Consider the following 24,985-nt stretch of genomic DNA (forward strand, 5'->3'; position numbering starts at 1 on the left):
ACTGACTGAGTGAGTGAGGGGAGAGAGGATTGCAAGATCAAATGTTGCAAAAAGAAAAGAATGAGTATGTTCGAGCGGACGATTCTTACAGATGTGTGTGTGTGTATGTGTGTGTGCGTATGTGTGTGTATGCCAAGAGAAAGAGAGAGTAAAAAAAAAATAAATAACTACGGATGCCTGTGTGTGAATACTCTTGCTGTGAGGGGATTGTGTTGCAGGGAGAATGAACGACGGAAGAATGAAGGTGTTGCAAGGTTAATTAGGCGGCTGTGCAGGGTGAATGAGGGTGCTGGGGTGGGCTGAGTGATGAGCGCTGCCAGCTGAGTGAATAGCCTGGAGTGTGTGTATATGGATGTTCTAGAGCTAGTGAAAGTGGTGAGGAGTGGCTTGTGGAGTGAAAAGAAGGTAGTAGAGAGAGAGAGAGAGAGAGAGAGAGAGAGAGAGAGAGAGAGAGAGAGAGAGAGAGAGAGAGAGAGAGAGAGAGAGAGAGAGAGAGACGGGGGTGGGTAGAGGAAGGGGGGGGTATCTTGAACACTTTACTGGGACGCTGGTATAGGAGAAAGTGGTAGTGTTGCTTCTAGCTGAGTGGGTCTTGGTGTCAGGAATGCAATGAGCGAAGCATCCCGAGTGACTGAAGAGGGAGGGAATGAGTGAAGGCGATGAAATATTGACTGAGTAAGCAGTTGAAGCAGTGATGGAGAGGAAAGGCTGAGGAATTTATTGAGCAGTGCGAGTGAATGAAAATGTGCGTGTGTGTGCATGTTACCGCGGGAAGGCTGATTGATTGCGTATAAGGCGCCGCAACAAGAAATAAATTATCAGACTTGAGTGCGAATGAGGAAATGTGTGCATGAGTGTTTGATGACAGTAACAGTGAGCGATTGAGTGCGTGTGTGAGAGATTAACGTAGGGAATGCGAACAAATAAGTGCAGAGAGGGGTGTGTTTGCTTAAAAATGAGAGTGTGAGCGAGAAAATGTGTGCATGAGTGTTTGATGACAGTAACAGTGAGCGATTGAGTACGTGTGTGTGTGAGTTTAACGTAGGGAATGCGAACAAATAAGTGCAGAGAGGGAAGTCTTTGCTTAAAAATGAGAGAGTGAGCGAGAAAATGCTGAAGTGCTTGTAACAAAATGACACGAATCGATGCAATATTAATCCCTTCAGTACTGTGACACATTTTTACCTTGAGTTTCGTGTACTATTAGACCATTTTATTGACATTTGGAAGGTATCTATGGAGGTCAGAAGATTAACAGCTAAAGTCTTCACTATTTTAATCTCCCACATGAGTTTCTGAAGTTGTATAAGATCACCAAATAGTAACCAGAGTGAATATGGAAACGCGTCCTGGTACTGGAGGAGTCAAGTGTGAAAGATGATGTTTACGTTGCTGAAATAAATGAATGAGTGAGTGAGTGAGGGTGTGTCACATTTCAGACTCGCTGTACTCTGAGTTGGACCACGTGTGCAGCTTGAACCGCACCGCCAGCGTGAGGAACCGACGCCACTATGCGCAGCTGGACGTGGGCTCCATGGGGGTCGACGTAGCGAGTGGCCCTGTGACCAACCTGGACCAGGCCGACCACCAGAACAACAGGTACGCAGAGAGAAAGGGGGAGAAAGAGAGAGGGAGAGAGGAAGAGGAAGAGGAAGAGGAAGAGGTTGAGGTAGAGTTAGAGTTAGAGGTTATGGTAGAGGTAGAGAGAGAGAGAGAGAGAGAGAGAGAGAGAGAGAGAGAGAGAGAGAGAGAGAGAGAGAGAGAGAGAGAGAGAGAGAGATTAATCAGAAATGCAGGCCACAAACTTGTCTCCGTTCCAGGTGGCCTGCTCCTGAGAGAGAGAGAGAGAGAGAGAGAGAGAGAGAGAGAGAGAGAGAGAAAGAGAAAGAGTGAGAGAGAGATACCGATACTGATACCGATACCGATACCGATACCGATATCGATACAGAGGCGAGGCAGAGACGAAGAGAAAGTAAAAACAAACCACAAAAAAACTAGTGCAGTATTCAGATGGTAAGAGGCAACAGTGCCCCGGAACGCACGACGATTACTCTTCCCAAATCAAGGTCGTGTTGGGAGACCTGCTGGCGTGGCTAAGTGAGTAGGGACGGGGCGAGGCGAGGCGGGGCGGGGCAAGGCAAGGCGGGGCGAGGCGGGACCGGGTGGAGTAGAGTGGAATGGAGCGGTGGAGGTGTCTTATAGGGCAGCGAAGAGGAGCGTGTGTGGGCTTGAGGATAAAGGGAAGGGCGTGCTAGGAGTGCAGAAGGTACAGAGCAAGGTATAGAAAGCCAGGGAACGAAAGGAAGGGATCTGGTATTGATGAGCTTAGGTGGTGGTGGTGGTGGTGGTGGTCGTAGTGGTGGTGGGTCGGGGCGATGGAAGGTGAAGGCAAGAATGCATAAGGTGTAGAAGTTGTGCGTGCATGGGGCGTGTTAGGAGGCTTTCAGCAGGCATTAGGGATTTCTGGGAGGACGTGATGGGGAAGGAGAATAGGGAGAATTTTGATAAAGGAATGCTGAGAGAGAGAGAGAGAGAGAGAGAGAGAGAGAGAGAGAGAGAGAGAGAGAGAGAGAGAGAATGGGATATATTGTGGAAGGGAGAGGGTGTCAAGGAAAAGAGATCAGGGTGTTAGGAAAAGCAAGACTGCAAGGCGAACGTTTGGAGGAGACGAGGCCTTGTGTGTGCGGGGAAATAATACGTATGAGGAGACGCAGAGTAAATGTTTGAACTGACGTGGGAAATAACACGGAAGGAAAAGGTGTGAGAAGTGTTATGGGGTGGGAGGCAGGTGTGGTGGGGCAGGGAGACTGTGGGCGGAGGGAGGAAGGAGGACAAGAAGGGCGGCCAAGGAGAGAGAGCGAGAGCGAGCCATCAAAGGAGGTGGGAGGGCAGCTGGCTGAAGGAGGAACGGGGCAGTTAAGTCAGGTCAGGTCGCTTGAGGTCATATTGTGTAATGTGAGTCATTGAAGGCGTGATGTCCAGGGGCCGCAGGAGGTCAGGTCACGCGCACACCATCTGGCGGTGGGCGTGGCCTCGGCTGGAGCGAGCGGGGCTGGCTGGGCATGGCGGGATGGACGGGGCAGGGGCAGGGGAAGGGACTGTGGAATGAGGGAACTGTGTGTTGAAGGTCCCTCCTTTTAATTATATTTGAATAAAACGTGTTTGGGAGGTCAGGTGGGACGGGGCAGGCCTGGCAGAGGTGGTAGGGCAGAGAGGCTGAGGCACGGTTGCGCGGGAAGGACGAGACATGGCTGGTGGGATAAGGCAAGGGAGAGGCAGGATAGGGTGGAGCAGGGCCTCGTTGGTAAAGTGAGTTTGTAGTGGTGATTGTTAGGCGGTGCGGCGGGGTAATGCTAGCCACACCTGTCCACTATCCGTGTAGTTGTCCGTTACTGGGAAATGTCACGTTAGTATTACTGGGCGTAGCGGCGAGGAGGAGTGGTGACGCAGCGCTCCTGGCTAGCTAAAGGGCACGGCTCTGGCTGGCCCTCCCTGGCACTGAAACACACACACACACACACACACACACACACACACACACACACACACACACACACACACACACACACACACACACACACACACACACACACACACACACACACACACACACACACACACACAGTTTGATTCAGTTTGACTCAATCCTATGACTCAGTTTGACTCAATCCTATGTTAATATAAATAATAGGTTAACGCACATTCGCTCCCGCCCCCCGCTCTCTCTCTCTCTCTCTCTCTCTCTCTCTCTCTCTCTCTCTCTCTCTCTCTCTCTCTCTCTCTCTCTCTCTCTCTCTCTCTCTCTCTCTCTCTCTCTCTCTCTCTCTCTCTCTCTCTCTCTCTCTCTCTCTCTCTCTCCGCCGTAGGATGTCTTGGAATCCTTGACTCTTCTCCGGTCCCCTTCCCCTTCCCCTCCACTACTTTGCTTCTACCACCCCCACACCCCCTTCCTTTTCTGTCGTCAAGCCTCTCCCACCTTTCTGCCTCCCAACCAGCCCGCCATCCCTTCCATGCATCCCGGCCGCCCTTCCAGCCGCCATCCAGCAGGGCGTGGCGAGTCGCAGTGTGATGCCCGTCTGACCCCGTGATCCAAAGGGCTTTTTTTGGTGCGTGGCGGTGGTAGTGGCGGCCCAGGGCGTGGTTGGGCGTTAGAGGGCTATCGTCGTGCCCAAGGTCACATCTAAATAGGCGCACACACACACACACACACACACACACACACACACACACACACACACACACACACACACACACACACACACACACACACACACACACACACTGTATCATCCACTCATGCCTTGAGGTGTCGCTTCAGGAAAGTGTCTTGTGCCTGAGGGTCGCCGGGTGAAGGACTACTGTGTAATTGGCTCAGTGTTGTTCGGGTGTTCCTCGGCGATGGACCTTGAACGGCAGCAGGGCGGGGCGGGGCGGGTCGGGGGTGGGGCTGGCGGGACTCTCCGGCGCCGCTCCTGCCAGAACAGATTTCCAGCCAAACTGTGATGTGTATTTGTACGGTGGTCGAGTGAAGGTCAGGCGTGTGTATCGATGTAAGGTCACCTGTGTGTGTCATGTGGGGGAACGCCGGAGAGGGAGGGGCAGGGGATACAGAGCAGAATGGAGAGTGAGGAAGGGAAAGAGGGAGGGCAAGATCTGGCCTCGGGAGGATGTCAGGGGAGGGAAAGGGAAGTGGAGGTGGGGGATGATAGGGGCATTAGTCATTACATTGGGTACGTTCATGCCCTCCTCCTCCTCCTCCTCCTCCTCCTTCTCGGGATCAGGACGTCACCCTCCCCCCTCACTCCTCCCTTGCCCTTGCTCTCCATGATTGCTAATTTCATAACAGTATTTTGTTTTTGATTTATTGTGTTTGTTCGTGCGCGTCCTGCTATTACACATGTCTTTTTTTTGTGGCCTTTGTACTTGCCGACATCAATGCACCTTCGCTATTCACTTCCTTCTTCTCTGCCCACGTTCTGAGCCCTTGCCATCTCCCTCTCGTCCTCTCTCTCCGTACATACCTTCTCTTCCTACTTGTAACCCTCCCTTTTCTCTCCTCGGCAGCCTGCTGGACAATGAGTCAAACATAATGGGGAGGAAGCAAGGCCTGAGCTACAACCTCCACAAGCCGGACCTCATCGAGCACGTCACCTCCCTGCAGCAGCACCAGCAGGACCAGCCGCCAACCAAGGATGTAGAGTAAGTAGTGACTAATACATTTTTTTCAGTGTTCTTTTGCTCCTCGACCTTTTAAGATGCAGTGGGTGTGATTATATTATCGTGACACCGTCTTGTAAAGTGTCATATGTGGTGGTGTTGTGGTGATGGTGTTGCTTCGGGTATTGCAGCATCGAGGACAAGATCAAGAGTTCCTTCCCTGAATCACCACCTCCCGAGGGCGGCGGTGACTCAGGGGTGGTGACTGATGGCGGCTCCACCTCCTCCTCAACCTCCTCCCAGCAGAGCCGCCAGTCCCCAACCCACATCCCACACATGACTCCGGCTCACTCTGAGGTAAGTGTGTGTGTGTGTGTGTGTGTGTGTGTGTGTGTGTGTGTGTGTGTGTGTGTGTGTGTGTGTGTGTGTGTGTGTGTGTGTGTGTGTGTGTGTGTGTGTGAGTATGACGCATCCGACCATTCCAGGACCTGTATGCCTTGCCTTTGAAGCGCGGGACTCGCCAGGGAGGGGACGGGAGCGAGAAGGTTGACCCTCCCACCGAGGATTCACTGCCCGCCGGCTGGGAGAAGCACGAAGGTGAGACCAAAGATCGACACACACACACACACACACACACACACACACACACACACACACACACACACACACACACACACACACACACACACACACACACACACACACACACACACACACACACACACACACACACACACACACACACACACACACACTTATGCCACAGCTTACTACTAATGTTTAAGGCCACGTAGAACACACAGTTTTCAAGGTTGTTTTTACAGTTCAAGGGACAAATTAACAAGACTTTCTATATTATTAAAAGGAGAAACACTTAAAAATACGGCTAATCATTTATGTAGCCTTGGAAAATAGTCATGATGAGAGAGCAGGGCGTGCGTCTCAGAATACAGGTCTATGTGTACAGTACCACTTACGGCAAGGGTGTCTCTCTTTCTTAGCACACGAACTTGACTTTTGTTTGCCCGCCTTGAGAAATGTTTACCTAACCTCGTGACTTCCGTTATGCTTGTGGAGGCACGTAGGTGTTGGCTCCCTTGACTAAGTGCCTGCAATTGATACGTTCTGAAGGACAACTTTCTTCTCTCATAGTCTGATTGCCTGATATAAATATGTATACCTGGTGTGTGCGTGTCCAGGTAGAAAGGAAGGAACAGGGGGCAAGCATTATCCCCACTATCCTCAGCACGCACACGCACCTGCACCTCTAAATTAATCATGCTAGGAATGTGGGAGAGGGAGGAGTGTGGTGAGGAGAGTGGCAAAGGGAGTGTGGTGAGGACTGCAGCAGAGGGAGGAGGTGGGGTGAATACTGCGGCAGAGGGACTAGTGTGGTGAGGACAGTGGCAGAGTAGTGTGGTGGTGGTGGTGCCGGTGCCGGTGCCGGTGCCGCCAGTTGGATATAGTGGTGTCGCGCTGCACCAAAAAAGGGCGTAAGGACAAAGGAGTGTAACGTGAGTGCGTCGTGAATCCTTTTGCTGAGACGTATTTTCTTCTATAGTTCATTACATTTTCGTTCACCCTCAGCCAAGAGTCACGCCGAGCACTAAGACTGGGCGGGGAGGTATTTGGTGATGACGGTAACCCCTCCCTTATCCCCCCCTACAGATAACGACGGCCCTTACTACTGGCACATCAAGAGTGGCACCATCACCCGCACGCCACCGGAGCCTTCCCAGACCGTGGCACCCGCGCCTCTCAGGGCCGAGCGCCGCAACAGGGAGCCAGACCAGGTGAGCCTTAACATTGAGAACTCTCCTCTGAGGTAATTCGCTACAAATGTTACACGTGTGGCAAGGGCGGGGTGAGGACGAGCAGAGTGGGTCTAATAGCAGCTGGTTAAGGAGTTAGGGCGTGGGTGATAATGGGCACTTTCATGACCCTTAACAGAACAGCGGGAGTGTGGGCGGCACCGTCACCCGAAGCAACACCTCTTCCGCCCTCTCAGAACTCTCGGACTCCCGCCCTCGCACCGCCGCTCTCGACAACGCCTACAAGTGAGTGTCTCCCTTCCGCGCCTCGCCAGGCCGCTGTTGCCTTTGTTGATTGTGTTGTCGCGTCATTAGAGCAGCTGTGCAGGGCGGCGGAGCGAGGTGGCTGAAGTGGCGCCTCTGCCTGGGGTGGGGGGAGAGCAAAGGACAGAGAGAGAGAGAGAGAGAGAGAGAGAGAGAGAGAGAGAGAGAGAGAGAGAGAGAGAGAGAGAGAGAGAGAGAGAGATTTTTTGTTTTGAATTTAATTTTCTATTACATTTACAATACGTGTAGGACATGTATATAAGAAATGTAAAACTCTAAGTAAATTTCAGATAAGAGGTGAGATGACAGCATTGTTAAAAATTATATGAATGAAAACAAAATTGATTAAACAAAACCTGAATAAAAAAAGAGGAGAAAAAAGAGAAGGAACAGAGGAGTAGCTGCGGGTGACAGAAAACCAGTTGGCTGATTATGGTAGTTCACAAGAGAGAGAGAGAGAGAGAGAGAGAGAGAGAGAGAGAGAGAGAGAGAGAGAGAGAGATTGATATGGTGGTGGTGGCTGCAGGAGGAGGAGCTACCCGGCCCGGAGTGATGTGACGGAAGGCAGCGGGGGTCGTCCCATTCGCTTCGCTGTTCGCTCGCTGGGCTGGGTGGAGATCGCCGAGGAAGACCTGACCCCTGAGCGCTCCTCCAAGGCCGTGAACCGCTGCATCGTCGACCTCTCCGTGGGCCGCCGCGACGTGCTGGATGTGGTTGGCTGCTGGGGAGATGTAAGTATACGTGTCTCTCCTCTCTCTCTCTCTCTCTCTCTCTCTCTCTCTCTCTCTCTCTCTCTCTCTCTCATCATCATCATCTTTTCCTGCACTATTAGCTATGAATGCCTCCTCGCTTTTTCTTCCTTTTTTTCCTCAAACGTCATCTGTTCTCTTCCTTCCCTCTCCTCTTTCCCTCTCCCTCCACACCCCATCAACTCCCTGTGTGCCTGCCGACATGTTCTGTTTCATTTTCTTTTTTTTTTTTTTTTTCTTTACTCCCCTCGCCAGTGTTCGCATGGACTTACTTTTATCTAAATTGAATTTGCTGTAGGCATGAGTTTCATTATTTTTCCCTCCTTTTTTTACTTAGTTTTCCTTCTTTCCATTTCTAGTTTCATCAGGTTTGCTTCACTCTGCTTTGTTTCATTTGATTTTTCTTCGTATTTGTGCTGTGCATTTTTATTCACTGGCCTAGATTTCACTACGATATGTTTAACCCCTTCAGTACTGGGACGCATTTTTACCATGAGTTTTGGTTATAATTGCACGGCTTTATTGACATTAGGAAGGGTCTATGGAGGTGAGAAGATTAATAGCCAGAGTCTTCCCTATTGCAATCCCCACATAACTTTCTGAAGCTGAATAAAATCACCAAATAGTAAGCATAATAAGTATCAAAACGTGTCATGGTAGTGAAAAGTTGATCTCTATTCTGCCATCAGAGTCCTTCATTTTATTTTATTTTTCTTCGTATTTGTATTGTGCATTTTTATTCATTGGTGTATAGATTTCACTCCGATATATTCAACTCCTCTCAATTCTTGGTCTGCTGTGTTCATATTGCCGTGGTCTCTGATACAGTTCCATATCACACAATACAGCTTTACTCGGCCTCTCCGATTCCTTCTTTGTCTCTTTGATGTTGTTTCATACCACACAATACTGCTTCATTCGCTCTCCCAGATTCGTTCTTTGTCTCACTCAGCTTCACGGCTTCCCCACTACTGTCCTTCCCGGCTCCCCTGCACTCCTCCACTCCGCCACCCCTCGCTGCCCGCCCACTGTGTCCCCGTGTATCCCTTTTAGCTAACTTTATCCACTTTGCCTCCACTTCCTTCCCTCGCCTTCCCTCGGGTCTCTGTATAACTTCTCTGTCTTTACCACCGCCGTTCCCTCCTGTCAGTATTTGCTTTTCCCAACACTGCTACGGTTTGCTTATGTTTGTTTTTCTTTACTTTCATGATTCTTTTTCTTTGGTTTATTTTATTGATTTCGTTTTACTCGTTGTTTTTATTCAGTATTTGGTTTTGTCAACACTGCTACGGTTTGCTTATGTTTTGTTTTTCTGTAACTCATTTTTTTTTTTTTTTTTACTTTATTCCATTGATTTTGTTTTACTCCTCAATGTTTTTACGATGTTCCTGTTATTATTTTTTTCTTGGATTATTACGAGATCCTTTGTTTTTGATCGAGTTAACATCCTGGCTAGTGTTTAGTTTCTTCTTTTTCTTTTCTTTTTTTCTTGTGTAGTTATTTCCGCGTTTATTCTCTCACATTGTTACTCTTTTTTGTCTCTTATTTCATTCATTTATGTATTTTGGTCCCCTGTCCTTCCTTTGTGTTCCTTTGTGTTTCTCTGTTCTCCTTTCATCTCTCCTCCACTAGTATCAAGAGGGATGCATGGATGGTAATCGGCCATAATTCAAATATATGTTTTTGAAGTGACGTAGTAGTAGTATTCATTTATTCAGCTTTTTTATAAGTGATCCTTTTAGGGCGATTCACTTTTGCCGCACCCGTTAATATTGCAGAGGGACGTTTTATTTTTTTAAGACAAGACATGTACACAGTCTCTCTCTCTCTCTCTCTCTCTGCTCGAGTTGTTTGCTTTTGTAAAATTGTAAAAAAAAAAAAAAAACACGATAACAGGACGCAGAACTGTGGGAAAAGTTGTGATGTGAGCTTTTCTGAACTGAATCTGAAGCATAAAGTTTCATTTTTTTTTTTTTCGCTCGATAGATGGTGAGCGTATCAATGACTGGTAATTATACTCTCATGGTGTGTGTGTGTGTGTGTGTGTGTCAAAGTAAACTATATCTGAGTTAATTACTAAATTGAGTCCAAATTCCGTGCATGTAATACTCGTATGTATCGTAGCTTCAATCAGTAGTCGTGTGTGTGTGTGTGTGTGTGTGTTATGGAGCAGCATACATAATTTATACTGTTTTGAGCGTCACTGGTCGTCACATGAGTGGGTGACCTTGCTTTCTTCCTGTTACACTTTTGTGACTTTCCCTTCCCAAAACTTTGTTATTATTATTTTTTTTTTACCGTTTTGTTTTTTTCTTTTTTTTATGGGAACAATTTGGCCGATTCAAAAACGTTTAATTATCAACAGGGTGACTTGAGACTTCCATCAGAAACAGTCATGAGTTTGATGCTGTGATTAGTGGAGCAGAGGCTCACACGCTCCGTCCAGTCCCTATTTTGTTAATGGTGGTGTTTTTATTGTTACCTTTTCATCATTACTCCTCATCTTATTTTATCATCACTTCGAACTTCATCGCAAAGTACGCAGTTCAAGTGAGTGTAGTACAGATATTCATTTGTATACACATGGAAGGCGATGGATTGTGAGAGTTCAACCAGTCACGTCAGCTGACCAGTGGCTGCTTGACATAATTATGCTCAGGTGTAACCATGGCTGTGTGTTGCAGGGCAAGGACCTCTTCATGGATCTGGATGAAGGCTCCCTCAAGCTCGTGGATCCTGAGAACCTGACGGTGCTCAACACGCAGCCCATCCACACCATCCGCGTGTGGGGCGTGGGCCGGGACAACGGCAGGTGAGACAGAGCAGCGCCAGACACTAGACGAAGTGCAGACATTCCCATGCTAGAATAATTTGTTCGTAACGCAGATATCTACGTCAATATTTCAGCCCTTATATAAACATAGTAAGGTTAAATATAATATTGTATTAAAGTTTGTAAAGTTTAGGTCTAAACATTAATTTTGTTACTTCTTGTGGTTAGTATTTGTTCTGCTTTAATGATTCATCAGTTACACTACGAGTTGTGGAATTGCGTGAAGATCATTAATGATAAAGAAAAAAATCTGCAATTGCCTCACTACCAATTATGTGTATTAAGACAATGGAAACCTTTAGTGTAGGCAAGGCAAGGTCGCCTCCAAAGTTAGTACCACTGCAGTGTTTGGTGTAGGAATGAACTTGCTAGATTTTCATAATTACTTGTTCATAAGCTTTTGTATGGAGTCACTAAATTTATCTGGTTTATGATTTTCTGTATGTGGTTCAGGTGATGGAATTATATACAAAAATATATCTGGTTCATAATCTTTAACACTGTAAATTTGTGTGAACAGTTTTATCAGTGAAAATAGATTATACAGTATGAAACCAACATTATAAATCTGCACTGAGCCACATTCTTTACAATTGATGAACTGTGAATTTTAATTGAAATTTGCTAAACTGACTGATCCTTAATGATGTGTAACATATCTGACTGGGTCTATTTTCTTCCTTTACTGCTGCGGCGTGGGTCACAACCACAGGGAGAGGTAACACTTTTTATCCTTCCTCCCTTGCATGTTATATTTGGACTGTTGTTCTGCAACCCTCCAAATGTGCTATTCCCCTTTTTTTTTTTTAGGTGATCACTGATTCCAGTAGCATGCTTCACCTACTGTATTGCCCACTATGGCTCCCCTTGACCCACACTCCTTGAAACTGAGCAAAGGTGAAGGGGTCAGCCCTCTGTCATTCCCTCTCATCTTGGCACACCACAAACTTGGAATGGAAAAAAAAAAAAATGGTGCATTGGATCAGTTGCTTGTCCTTGAAACTATATATATATATATATATATATATATATATATATATATATATATATATATATATATATATATATATATATATATATATATATATATATATATATATATATATATATATATATATATATATATATATATATATATATATATATATATATATATATATATATATATATATATATATATATTATAGTTTCTGCTATCAGTATTATTTTCTATTAATGAAAGATTTGGTACTTTCTTTAAACTTCCCACTGTTGGCATTGGCATGCCTGTCCCTACCAGTTTACAGTCTCAAAAAACTGTAATCAGTGCATTGTGATAAGGCTGAGTGGCATTTGGTGTTGCTTGAACCAACATACTGTGCATCCTGCTGTTCTGGTGTACAGAATGCAAGTACAAAATAATGGTACAGAAAGTTGCATCCTGGAATGACTCATCATAGCTGGGCAGGAAGTGTGAATTAATATTGTGTAATTCCTTGCCTGAGCATCACCAGCACTTTTTTTGTGTGTATAAGTTTTGCTATTTGTTTGTATTTACCATTAACATTTTCACTTGAAATCAGTTATTCAAAAGTTTGACATATTTCTTCTTTTAAACCCTGAAATTGCACTGCAGTAAAAAAAATGTTCCAAAGCAACATGACCTCTTTTCATCATGTCATATATTAGTGTATATATTTGATATTATTATTATTATTATTATTATTATTATTATTATTATTATTACTCATTATTTGCATTTAATTTCATATATTTTTTCAAGGTAAATTAAAGTACCACTACTTTACTTCAGCACTTTTTCTTTTGTTATGATTGTCATGCTTTTCAGTAGCATAAATACTGATTGAATTGGCCAGTCCCTCTTCAGTAGACAATAACTAAATGAGTGTGTTTATGTTTGTTGCAGAGACTTTGCATACGTTGCCCGTGACCGAGTGTCTAGGAAGCACATGTGCCACGTGTTCCGGTGTGACACCCCTGCCCGCACCATTGCTAACACCCTGAGGGATATTTGCAAGAAGATAATGATCGAACGCTCACTCCAACAGAACTTGAACAAGCCTCTAGACACAAGTGAGTTGTTGATTATCTGTGTGCTAAGGAAAAGGAAATTATCCTTAAGGCAAGTAAAAATGTTATGTAGATACTCCCAAGTTTCCCAGCTGTCTTTCAACCCTAGTCCAAACCTTCATAACAGGCCTCCCATCCTTAATACATCAACTTGCTATTCATTATGATTCATTCATTGTCAAATAGTAGTAGGGAGGCAATGGCGTAGTGAATAAGGTGGATCAAAGTCCACCAAGTACGGCCTTGAAACTTTACCATTTGTTGAGTAGTTTAAAGTTACCTACATGTCACCATGATATCCAGGTTCTAGGTGATTACAACAAAGATGTGCTTGGATGGTGATATGTGCCCTAATATGGGTACCACTATAAATAAAATTGCCTGTGCCATTAATGGGTGGAAGCTTAACAGTGCTTCCAATACTCTTCAAATTACCTACAGGTGCTATAGGCCACTACATAACAAAATTTTTTTAATCATATTTAACTGATGTCTCTACAACTGAAACTGATCTCGCTTTCACAGCCACTTGATCAGTCTGCCTCAAAAGTCATCATCTTAGGCAGGACTGAAGACACATTGGTAGGCTTCAATAACTTTACTGAGTCATCCCAAAATGTAGCACCACACCTTACATTCATCTATGGCCAACTCATTGGTAGCTAGGACTGCTAAGTCATGGGAAGATGCTTACAAAATATGCAGATGACACTCTATTAGTTAAAATAAAAATATTTCTAAGATATACCCCCCATGAACCTCTAGGGCAGGGGTTCTCAACCTTTTATCCGTTAAGAACCCTTTGGGTTATAAGACCATCTACTGGAACCCCCAGTTATTTGACATCGAACAGAATTAAAATTTAGTGACTGACACTAACTCAATAGGCAAAGGTATTCTGCAAAGAATGTATCATTAAATCAGCCATCTAAGTACCCCTGGAAATCTCCTTGTGAACCCCTGGGGGTTCGCAAACCCCAGATTGAGAACCCCTGCTCTAGGGCATTGACAAGTGTGGTCATATGTAAATATTTAAAAGTTGTGACACTTATACATGATTGTATAAGTGTTGTAATAGGAATTCTTTGGGAAGTGACCCAGAATGGTAATTTGCCAAATAGTTCCAAACATAGCATTCCTCCCTTACAGGTTCCGGGGGAGGAGGGGGAAGCAGCCGGCTGACTCGCCCTACCAACCTCCCCACAGAAAACCGTCGGACCCATCGCCATCCCCAAATGATCTCAAGTAAGTAAAAGTGTTAGTCCTGTTGCAAGCCTTGATTGGTGTTACTGACAGTTCATTCTTGAAGTACTTCAGTTCATTTGTTATCAAATTTCATCATCAATGTTGCAGCCCAGTCCTTCCCAACACCCATGGAGGAGCCTAAGAAAGTGATGAGAGTGCAGTATGTGGGATTGCTGCAGGTGGAACGGCCCTCTGGCATGGAAGTTCTCAACACAGCTATCGACAGAGTTGTAGAAGCCAATCCCCCACCTTGGAGGAATGTATCTGTGGCTGTTGCACCTTCCACTGTCACCATCACCAATACTGTGAGTCTCCTGCTGCTTCTTATTAATAGTTTCCTACATTTATCTAAGATTCCAAGTTTTGTATATTTTTCTTTTCCAGCATCAGCTCAATTTCTTTTGGCCAATCCTTTGTGATGATCCATATTTAACCTAATTATAACTACAAATATCCCTTTATGAACAATCCCATCCGTAGGGGCATACTAATATAGACATATTACAGACATGTAAAACCACTTGACTAATACAAATTCTTTTATGACACCTAGCCAAACAGCTAACAACAAAATGAACACAACTCAAGCCAATGTCTTCTTCCAGGATGACGGGAAGCAGATTGCTGAATGCAGAGTTCGTTTTCTGTCTTTCCTGGGCATTGGGCATGATGTGAAGCACTGTGCCTTCATTATGCACACTGCACAGGACCAGTTTATTGCCTATGTGTTCTTCTGTGAGCCATCCACAGGGGCACTCTGCAAGACCATTGAAGCAGCCTGTAAGGTAAAGGAAACTGTCACACTGCTTTATTTAAAAAAATAAAAAATAAAAAAATAAAGCTAGCCAGTGCCGGAGAGGGAAAGGCAGGGGATACAGAGCAGAATGGAGAGTGAGGAAGGGAAAGAGGGAGGGCAAGATCTGGCCTCGGGAGGATGTCAGGGGAGAGAAAGGGGGTGTGGAGGTGGGGGGATGATAGGAGCATTAGTCATTACATTGGGTACGTTCCTCCTCCTCCTCCTCTTCTTCTTTCGTCTGTCGTCCTCCAGCCCAGTCACCCGCCACAGACGAACAGTTGTATGAACAAATCAAGGACATTTGCTGCGTAAACAATTGCATAATTATGGGAGATTTTAACCTTCAAGTCACAAGGTGGGGCGAACCACTGACAGCTCACGCTGGCCAGCAGCTGTATAATAGCATGCTTGAAAGCTCCCTCCACCAGCACATCAAGCATCCGACAAGAGGTAACAATATCCTCGATATCGTTCTAACAAATGATGAGAATACTATCGAAAATGTGGAAATTGGACCAGAATTCAGTTCCAGCGATCATCGCACCTTAAAATTCACCATAAATTTTGACAAAGGAAAAGTGAACGAAAGTAAAGAAAAAGTGCCAGACTATCGGCGTGCAAACTACACAAGACTCCGTATGCAGCTTGCATCCATTGACTGGAATATACTGCTGGAAACACCAGATGTAGATAAGACATGGGAGGTGTTTGCTGAAAAGATAAATGATACAGCTAAGATGTGTATACCACTAAGAAACAGAAGGAAAAACTAAACACCAAACCGAAATGGTGGAATAGTGAAATTAAAAGCTGTCTTCTAGCAAAGAAAGAAGCATACAACAAATACAAATTAACACAGCATAATAATGATAAATTAGAGCATGACAGATTGCGTAGAAAAGCAAAAAAGTTGATAAAAAGCAGCAAAAAATCTGTAGAAGCTCAGATCGCAAACTCCTGTAAAACCAACCCAAAGGAATTTCACAGTTATGTAAAATCCAAAAGAGTCTTAGCCTCAACAATTGGTCCACTCATAACAGAAAACGGAAACCAAATAGATAACGAAGTTGAAATGGCAAACGTCCTAAATAGATTCTTCTCAACAGTCTTCACGACTGAAGATGTCCAAAATAGTCTGCCCATGCCAGAGCCTCAGGCACAAGGCAAAACACTGCCTGACTTCATAGTTACAGAAAATGAAATCCTCACAGTCATGAACAGCATGAACGTAAACAAAACGCCTGGACCAGACAAGATATCACCCAGGCTTCTCAAAGAAGCGAAAAATGAGCTTCTCAAAGAAGCGAAAATGAGCTCGTGAAACCACTCACGATTATATTCAATAAAACTTTACAAGCAGGAAAGTCCCCAGGAGTGGAAGCTAGCAAATGTCACGCCCATTTTCAAGAAAGGAAATAAATCACTCCCAGCTAATTACAGACCAATCAGCCTTACTTCAGTAGTGTGCAAGCTGATGGAAACGATAATCAGAGATAAGATTGTCAAATTTTTAGAAGAAAATAAGATCATGAAGGATTCACAACATGGTTTCAGAAACAAGAGATCCTGCTTAACAAACCTACTAGACTTCTTTTATGAAGTTTTTAACTCGTATGACGAGACAAAAGCAGTGGATGTTATTTATCTTGATTTCCAGAAAGCTTTCGACACTGTCCCTCACAAGAGGCTAATCAGCAAAGTAAAAGCTCACGGCATAGCTGGAAATACCCTGAAATGGCTGGAAGACTGGCTCTCTGACAGAAAGCAACGTGTTGTTATAAATGGAAAAGAATCAGAGTGGCACAATGTGAAAAGTGGTGTTCCTCAAGGCTCTGTATTAGGACCAGTTCTTTTCATTGTTTATATTAATGATATTGATGAAGGAATCACTTGTAAAATAAGCAAATTCGCGGACGACACCAAAATAATGAGCAAAGTTACATCAACGTCACAATGGCAAGAACTACAGTGTGACTTAAATAAACTGACACGCTGGGCAGAAAAATGGCAAATGAAATTCAATATAGAAAAGTGTAAAGTCTTACACATTGGAAGTAACAATGTACAAGCAAAATACGTAATGAGTAATGTACCTCTGGAAAGTGCTGAGAATGAAAAAGATCTTGGTGTTGTGGTGTCTAAAGATCTCAAGCCGAGCAAACACTGCACAGAAGCAGTAAAGAATGCAAATAAATTAGTTGGGTTCATTGGAAGAACCTTTGAATTTAAACCAGAAAAAGTTATCCTTACTTTATATAACTCATTGGTGCATCCTCAGCTCGAATACTGTGTGCAGTTCTGGTCACCATGTTACAGCAAAGACATTGAAAAACTGGAAAAGATCCAGCGTTGAGTGACCAAGATGATTCCGAGATTAAGAAACAAGCCATATGAGGAACGACTGGAAGCATTAAATTTATTCAGCTTAACAAAGCGCAGAATAAGAGACCTAATTGAAGTCTTCAAAATTTTTCAGGGATACAACAACAACAAATTAATATTTTACTATTGATCATTCCACCATAACAAGGAATAATGGATTTAAAATTACACTAAAACGCTTTAAAACCCACGAGGCATCATTCAAAACCAAAATTGATAAATATTTAAAGAATAACAATTATTTTGTGTAACTTTCTTGTAGACAGATATGTAGAGTGAATAATAAAATCTTCTTTCATCCTTTCCTGTGAAAATTCCATGTGAGTTTTTCCATACTGCATGGTACTTTTCCAAGCTATTTTCCATGCCAGCGAAAGCTGGAGGGAGTGGTGGGTGGGGAGGAGCCTTCTCCTGTACTGTCCTGTCTCTCTTATCTGCAGCCAGTTAGCTCCTCCTCCTCCTCCTCCTCCTCCTCCTCCTCCTCCTCCTCCTCCTCCTCCTCCTCCTCCTCCTCCTCCTCCTCCTCCTCCTCCTCCTCCTCCTCCTCCTCCAGGAGTCTTCTCCTGTACTGTCCTGTCTCTCTTATCTGTAGCCAGTTAAAAGTAGTTACCAAACAGTCCGCCTCCTCCTCCTCCTCCTCCTCCTCCTCCTCCTCCTCCTCCTTCTCCTCCAGGAGCCTTCTCCTGTACTGTCCTGTCTCTCTTATCTGTAGCCAGTTAAAAGTAGTTACCAAACAGCCTCGAAAGGACCAACAGGTCTGTTGCTGTTTGGCTTTCTTTTGTATTCCTTTGTATTCCTCCTCCTCCTCCTCCTCCTCCTCCTCCTCCTCCTCCTCCTCCTCCTCCTCCTCCTCCTCCTCCTCCTCCTCCTCCTCCTCCTCCTCCTCCTCCTCCTCCTCCTCCTCCTCCTCCTCCTCCTCCTCCTCCTCCTCCTCCTCCTCCTCCTCCTCCTCCTCCTCCTCCTCCTCCTCCTCCTCCTCCTCCTCCTCCTCCTCCTCCTCCTCCTCCTCCTCCTCCTCCTCCTCCTCCTCCTCCTCCCTCCTCCTCCTCCTCCTCCTCCTCCTCCTCCTCCTCCTCCTCCTCCTCCTCCTCCTCCTCCTCCTCCTCCTCCTCCTCCTCCTCCTCCTCCTCCTCCTCCTCCTCCTCCTCCTCCTCCTCCTCCTCCTCCTCCTCCTCCTCCTCCTCCTCCTCCTCCTCCTCCTCCTCCCTCCTCCTCCTCCTCTCCTCCTCCTCCTCCTCCTCCTCCTCCTCCTCCTCCTCCTCCTCCTCCTCCTCCTCCTCCTCCTCCTCCTCCTCCTCCTCCTCCTCCTCCTCCTCCTCCTCCTCCTCCTCCTCCTCCTCCTCCTCCTCCTCCTCCTCCTCCTCCCTCCTCCTCCTCCTCCTCCTCCTCCTCCTCCTCCTCCTCCTCCTCCTCCTCCTCCTCCTCCTCCTCCTCCTCCTCCTCCTCCTCCCTCCTCCTCCTCCTCCTCCTCCTCCTCCTCCTCCTCCTCCTCCTCCTCCTCCTCCTCCTCCTCCTCCTCCTCCTCCTCCTCCTCCTCCCTCCTCCTCCTCCTCCTCCTCCTCCTCCTCCCTCCTCCTCCTCCTCCACTCCTCCTCCTCCTCCTCCTCCTCCTCCTCCTCCTCCTCCTCCTCCTCCTCCTCCTCCTCCTCCTCCTCCTCCTCCTCCTCCTCCTCCCTCCTCCTCCTCCTCCTCCTCCTCCTCCTCCTCCTCCTCCTCCTCCTCCTCCTCCTCCTCCTCCTCCTCCTCCTCCTCCTCCCTCCTCCTCCTCCTCCTCCTCCTCCTCCTCCCTCCTCCTCCTCCTCCTCCTCCTCCTCCTCCTCCTCCTCCACCTCCTCCTCCTCCTCCTCCTCCACCTCCACCTCCACCTCCTCCTCCTCCTCCTCCTCCTCCTCCTCCTCCTCCTCCACCTCCACCTCCTCCTCTCCACCTCCACCTCCTCCTCTCCACCTCCACCTCCTCCTCTCCTCCTCCACCTCCTCCTCTCCTCCTCCTCCTCCACTCCTCCTCCTCCTCCTCCTCCATAAATCTTTTGCATGATGTTATTAACAATTATTGTATTATCTTTGTTACCAGACAATGAAGATGAACTGTTGCAAGAGTAAATTGTAATCAAATGCAAAACTCATCAGGTGATATCTAACTTGTACATACGTAGTCAGAGTTCTTCCTATCCACCTATCCATCATTACAGATGTTTTGGACTTTTCCCTTTGCTTGGGTGAAATTTCTTTTTACTCCAAAAATTGTGGGATGCTTATCTTCCTAATGAACTTTGATAATAAAAATCTTGAAAATCATTTATCCCTCTCCAGCTGCGGTATCAGAAGTGTCTGGATGCTCATCCTGGAGTGGGGCGCGGAGGTCGGGGGGCAGGCACCCCTCGCACCATCTCAGCCACACTGCGCTCCGTCCTTGGCACCATCACTGGCCGTAAGGCTCGCTCCGCCGAGTCCTGAGATGAGGACTCACCTCTGCAGGTGTGAGCATAACTCATGTGGAGAATTTGTTCCTGTGTCTTCATGCAGCCAGTAGCCATACTTGTTTTACTGGTGAATGAAAATATATTCAAGTGTAGCCATACTTGTTTTACTGGTGAATGAGAAATACAATATATTTAAGTTTTCTTAAAATTGTTAGAAAGGTTGTACAAAAAATAAGAAAATGATACTCCACCTTTACCTTTTTCAAAAGAAATTGTATATCAAGAATTCATAGTTTAATAGAGTGTGAGGAATTTATCTTGAATGCCTAAATTTCTATATTTCTATTTTTATCTAAAAATATTAATTTGAACATCATGTTTTCATTTCCATGGAGAAGCAGCAGTAATACTACATTTGTGATTTAGTAATAAATATTGCTGCTTGAAATGTTTGCTACTTTTATGGGTCCTTTATTGGTGTTTTTACTTGTCCCTATAAATCTTTTCATTAGATCCACACTAGACTGGTTATTGAATTAATGTGATAATTCTAACATCACTGTAGTTAGTAGTCTCTCAAGAATGCTGAAACACAACACTACCCTGGATAAAGAAAGGGCCACTTAATGAACATAACTTACCTGATGAACCAAACCTTTAAACCAGAATACTGCAGACCTTTCATCACCCACTCAGGGTGTTTGGTGAGAGAGAGCTTAGCAAATCAAAACATTGTGATTTTTGTGCCACCATCTATACTGCTCCAACAATGGGATATCCAGTCACAACCTGAAAGACAAGGCAAAATTAGATTGTAGTCTTTCAGTTCATTTCATCAATTTCATGTGGATCTTTACTAAAGGAGTTCTTGAAGTGGAGATTTAAATTGAGGACTTTTAACGTAACTCGAAAGGATTATTAGGTCCCTTATCATATTCCAACTGTGTCAAGTCATAGCAAGCTGGTGACAAAGACTACACAGCATTCTCATGTTGTTAGATATTTACACCTAAGTTTTTATTGATGTAATTGATCTTTAACTTCTATTTGTGATTGCGGAATATGCATATGTGCAAGCAATTTAATCTTTAAAATTCATAACACTGTCATCTGACCTGTGTCATCATGCCTGCCTTGTGTGTTACATGCTACTGCAAACACTTAAAACTGCATGTATCATCTTTCCAGGAATTGTGGTGGCGCCCTGCAGAGCGTGAGGTGATTCCCCATAGACACCTGGCCAGCCCCAGTGCGTCCCCTTCTGCCGGGTGTCCTTTCTCCTCACGGCAGGTTCAGGCGCTGGTTTCTCCCACTTGTGACACCCCTCACTCTATGACTCTTCATCGCTCTCCTACCACCCCTACCCTAGCCCCACCCACTCCTGCAACTCCCATGTCTCCCCTGGACGCACTGCGCCGTCTGCAGCTCCCACCAGATCTCTCCCCATCCCATGAAGAGGATATTCATTTACAAGAGGAAATCACCTTGGGGGAAGGAAGTACTCTTTTGCTTGAATCTGAAGCTGAGGAAGAGGAAGAAGAGGCACAGTCAAATGAAAGGAAAACCACAGAGTGAAACAAGCTGAGAAATGTATCCTGAACAAAGTGCCATTTTTTGTCCACTTGATATTTAGTGGCAGCTGTGTTGGTCTGAGGCAGTGAGGGAGGGAGTAGCAAAAGTGTACAAGGGGCAGCTTGAAGGAGGAGCACCACATTCACTGCAAAACAGATTATAGTGCCATTATCCTTGACAAATCCTCCTTCCCTCTACTACTAAAGAAAATGGTATGACTGATAAGTTTATATGTCTTTGCTTCAGCAGGCCCTCTAAAGAGAGCTACTGGAATAGACAGGCATTCCTGCCTCCAATTCACTCCCATGTTGAGTGTCTCTTTGTGTAGCCTCATACTCTGACCTTTCTCTGTTATAGAAATTTTGCCTCAATTACAGAGTTGACAGTGGAGGGTTGCTTTAGCTCCCTGCTTGGGACAAGGGTGGATTGGTGCCTACATTCCAGGGATTAGGGTCAGAGCTTCAGCTCTCCCTTTCCCAAAGACCAGGCAATGCTTTGATTTGAATAGCATCAAGCTGTGCGTGTATATTGAGCCCATCTTTGTACATGCAAGTGGTCTTGAGGAATCTGCCTCAGTCACTCAAATACTAACTCAACTACTGAGTCTCAGCATCTCTTTAACTTATTTTTCCCCCTCATCCTTGAACAGTAACTTATTTTATATTTGAGGATATATTTTTGTATTAGTTTCTGTAGAGCAGCCAGATGTTAGTCATTCTGTACCTCGTGTACTTCATTACTTCTGTACCTATATGTCTTAAGTAACCTACCATGAAATACATTCCTTTCAAGGGTCACAGCATCTAATTAACAGCCAGGCAAGTTTTGTAGTTGGCAGCATCCTGACAAGGATTTACAAAGTGTCTGCTCTGTAGACAGAATATTCTAGCAATGTCTGTCCTGGCAGGACGCCACACTAAAGTTTGGCTTCCTTGTAGGATGCCAGGTAGGGCCTGGCATCCTGGCAGGGTGTCTAGCAGCATGTCATCAGTACTTAATATTACTTGTGTCCCATCTCCTCCACTGTGTATTTCAATATCTTACATGGCAGCTCCCTTCTCACCACATGGCTGATGTGAAGGTGAGGAGAGGTAAGGACAGGGAGGCCTAAAATGGTTACAAGATCAGACAATTTATGGTTGGTTCATTGTCTGACTTATCCATGGTGATGTTACTACTTTGTCTTGAGGCTGTGTAGTCATTCATCACTGTGTAACACAGTGTAGGTAACAGTCTTGGTGGCAAAAAGGGATGGCCTCTGCTGCTCCCTGGCCCACTGCTGCATCTTCAACAATATCAACCTGACAGGAAATTAGATAAAACACACAAAAAAAAAACCAAGTGGTAACTGAAAGATGACAGTAGCATGTATAGCTTGTAGTCTGTTTTTGTGTGCCCACCATGATCACAACATACATGAGAAAGCCTTGGCTATAGCAGGTACTGGGTCGCTACACCAACCTCCTAACTTGACTCAAAGGTCCACAAATATTAATGTAGAATCTCTTAGGATAGAGTGTAAAGTGTCTCACAGCATCAATATAGTTATCTGTTATGTTCTCTAAACTATCTGTAATTTCAATCAGATATCTTAAGTTTCATTAAGATTGCCTAGAGCAGTACATGATATATAACCTATTGTATATAGGAGAAGCTGTGTGTGATAACCTGCCTGGGGCCTGCTGCTGCCACCTCACACAGGGAATTTGTTACTAGCCTTCTGTACCAGGAATGTCCGTTAATCCTACACGGGTTAATTTGAGTGTGTGTAGTTCCTATGTGTGAGGCAGCAGGCAGACAGAGACACCTGCTGGCTGTCACCATCATGCAGTGGAGAGTGCCTACATGCTTGCTATAGTGACATCAGTCGATATTTAATACTCTTAAAAGATATATTGTAGTTTAGCCTTATCAAGCAGGGGATATACAAGTTTCTCTCACCTTAGGCATTGAATTAGATGAAGTGACAGTTAATTGTTAACTGGAGGCTCTGACTTCCAGCACTGACCCCAGCAGCTGTCTCTGCTCCCCCTCCCACCTGCTGAACAAACTGTTGTAAAGTTTATAGAACTGAGTTGAGCCTTGGTTTGATTTTTATCAGAACTGTATAAAGTAAGGACATATACATATATATATACATATATAAATACTCTGGAGGAGAGAATGATCTGCCTATGTCATGTTACAGATTTTAAGGATGGATTGGGAAAGATGATGTAAACTTTCTGCAGTCTCATAATTTTAGTCTACATAAAAGTCACTTAATTTTGTTATCAAGAAAATTATAACATACTCTGTTCATCAAGTTAAGTGTTTAATTTTGACACACATGTCTGTACAGCTCGTGTATTTAAGTGCCTGTCAGTTTGCATTGCAGGTGCTTACACAAACTTTATCAGTGTCAATACCCATGTGTGAACAAAATACATTATTACATAGAACACAGTAACCAAAGTTTTATTAGAAACCTCTGAACAAAGAAATGCTGAGTTCCACTTCAAACTACTTTATTGATAACTACTGTAACTAATGCATAGTATGATAGTGTATATTTTTTATATATAAAAGTATGGGTTGTTAGTTAGAAAAATTGCAGTGCATTTCATGCATCTTTTTTTCTTAGGCCTATAAAAGAAGCCTGATAAGTGAGAGAGAAACTCTCACTCAAGCACTCAACACCACCAGTTCTAGTTCACACTCTCAAGCACTCAGTTCCACCAGTGTTGGAGCTCAGATACCTGTACCAGCAGTAACCACGTGGCACCACTAGTATCTGCACTACCTCCGCCAGACTCCTTCTTAAACAGTTAAGTTCAGTCTAAGGATTAGGGAAGGTCTTCACTACATACTAAGCTTGCGCTACTTTGCAGCAGCAGCCACTAGCCACTGTAAGTTGACTAATCAGTGGCACCCTCCTTTTTTCACTCTTTGTCTCACTTAAGTGGTATTAAGTCCCACACAAGTCAGGACAAAGATTGGTCTCATGACCAGTATAAGACAGCAAAACGAATCTAGGAAAGCTACTGATGTGGTGTAACAACAAAAACAAACCAAGATGAGGATGTGTCAGTAGTGTTGGGGATGTAGTGGAAGGCCAGGCACCCTTCAAAAAGTTGGCCCTCTTCAGTCATTTGTATGTAAAGTGTCTGAGGATAACTAAACTGTGTTGGCCCTTGTTTTTTTGTTAAGGAAAGTTGGGAAAGGGGGTGCCAGGGTGATCAACATCACGGAGTTAGTGTTATGAATTATAACACTGTGGGGCACCCTCATGGCAGCCACAGCTGATGGGTGCAGAGACCAGTACACCACAGTGTGTGCCGGTGATGGACAGGAGCTGCTGGCCTGGTCCAGCAGCTTCCTGCAGGACAGGCGGGCCCTCACTCACGAGGTAACCTGCCTGATGGAAGCAATGAAGGATGCCCAGCAGGGCTACCTCAGGCTGAGTGAGAAACACTCAGACATCCTGAGGGAGCACCTGCAGGTCCTGGGCAACTTCCAGTTGGTGCGGCAGGAGTGCGCTGCTCTACAGCAGGAGCTCGCACTCCTGCATGAGAAACAGGTGACTCTGCAAGCCCAGCACGAGGACCTGCACCAGGACCATGCGGCTGTACTTCGTGTTCACTCGATTGTGTTCACTCGATTGTGTCGGTCGTGTTCATTCGATTGTGTTCACTCGATTATGTC

At 45.2% G+C, this 24,985-nt stretch overlaps 1 protein-coding gene across 2 annotated transcripts in view; it reads left to right on the forward strand.

Annotated features, from left to right (window-relative positions):
- LOC123517334 overlaps positions 1-23,750 on the forward strand; it is a 50,416-nt gene extending 26,666 nt beyond the window's left edge. Inside the window, exons 3-17 of one of the 2 annotated variants that reach the window (XM_045277326.1) lie at positions 1,440-1,599; positions 5,065-5,199; positions 5,349-5,514; positions 5,643-5,754; positions 6,826-6,950; positions 7,108-7,214; positions 7,759-7,963; positions 10,666-10,793; positions 11,527-11,532; positions 12,721-12,887; positions 14,034-14,129; positions 14,238-14,434; positions 14,735-14,914; positions 19,620-19,784; positions 20,918-23,750. In XM_045277326.1, coding sequence (XP_045133261.1) covers positions 1,440-1,599; positions 5,065-5,199; positions 5,349-5,514; positions 5,643-5,754; positions 6,826-6,950; positions 7,108-7,214; positions 7,759-7,963; positions 10,666-10,793; positions 11,527-11,532; positions 12,721-12,887; positions 14,034-14,129; positions 14,238-14,434; positions 14,735-14,914; positions 19,620-19,763 — 1,928 coding nt within the window. In that variant the 3' untranslated portion in view covers positions 19,764-19,784; positions 20,918-23,750. The remainder of the gene's footprint in view (positions 1-1,439; positions 1,600-5,064; positions 5,200-5,348; positions 5,515-5,642; positions 5,755-6,825; positions 6,951-7,107; positions 7,215-7,758; positions 7,964-10,665; positions 10,794-11,526; positions 11,533-12,720; positions 12,888-14,033; positions 14,130-14,237; positions 14,435-14,734; positions 14,915-19,619; positions 19,785-20,917) is intronic. The other variant, XM_045277327.1, reaches the window with a different exon arrangement.
- The last annotated feature ends 1,235 nt before the right edge of the window (positions 23,751-24,985 follow it).

Source organism: Portunus trituberculatus, chromosome 42 (assembly GCF_017591435.1).
Source record: "Portunus trituberculatus isolate SZX2019 chromosome 42, ASM1759143v1, whole genome shotgun sequence".
Taxonomy (NCBI): domain Eukaryota; kingdom Metazoa; phylum Arthropoda; class Malacostraca; order Decapoda; family Portunidae; genus Portunus; species Portunus trituberculatus.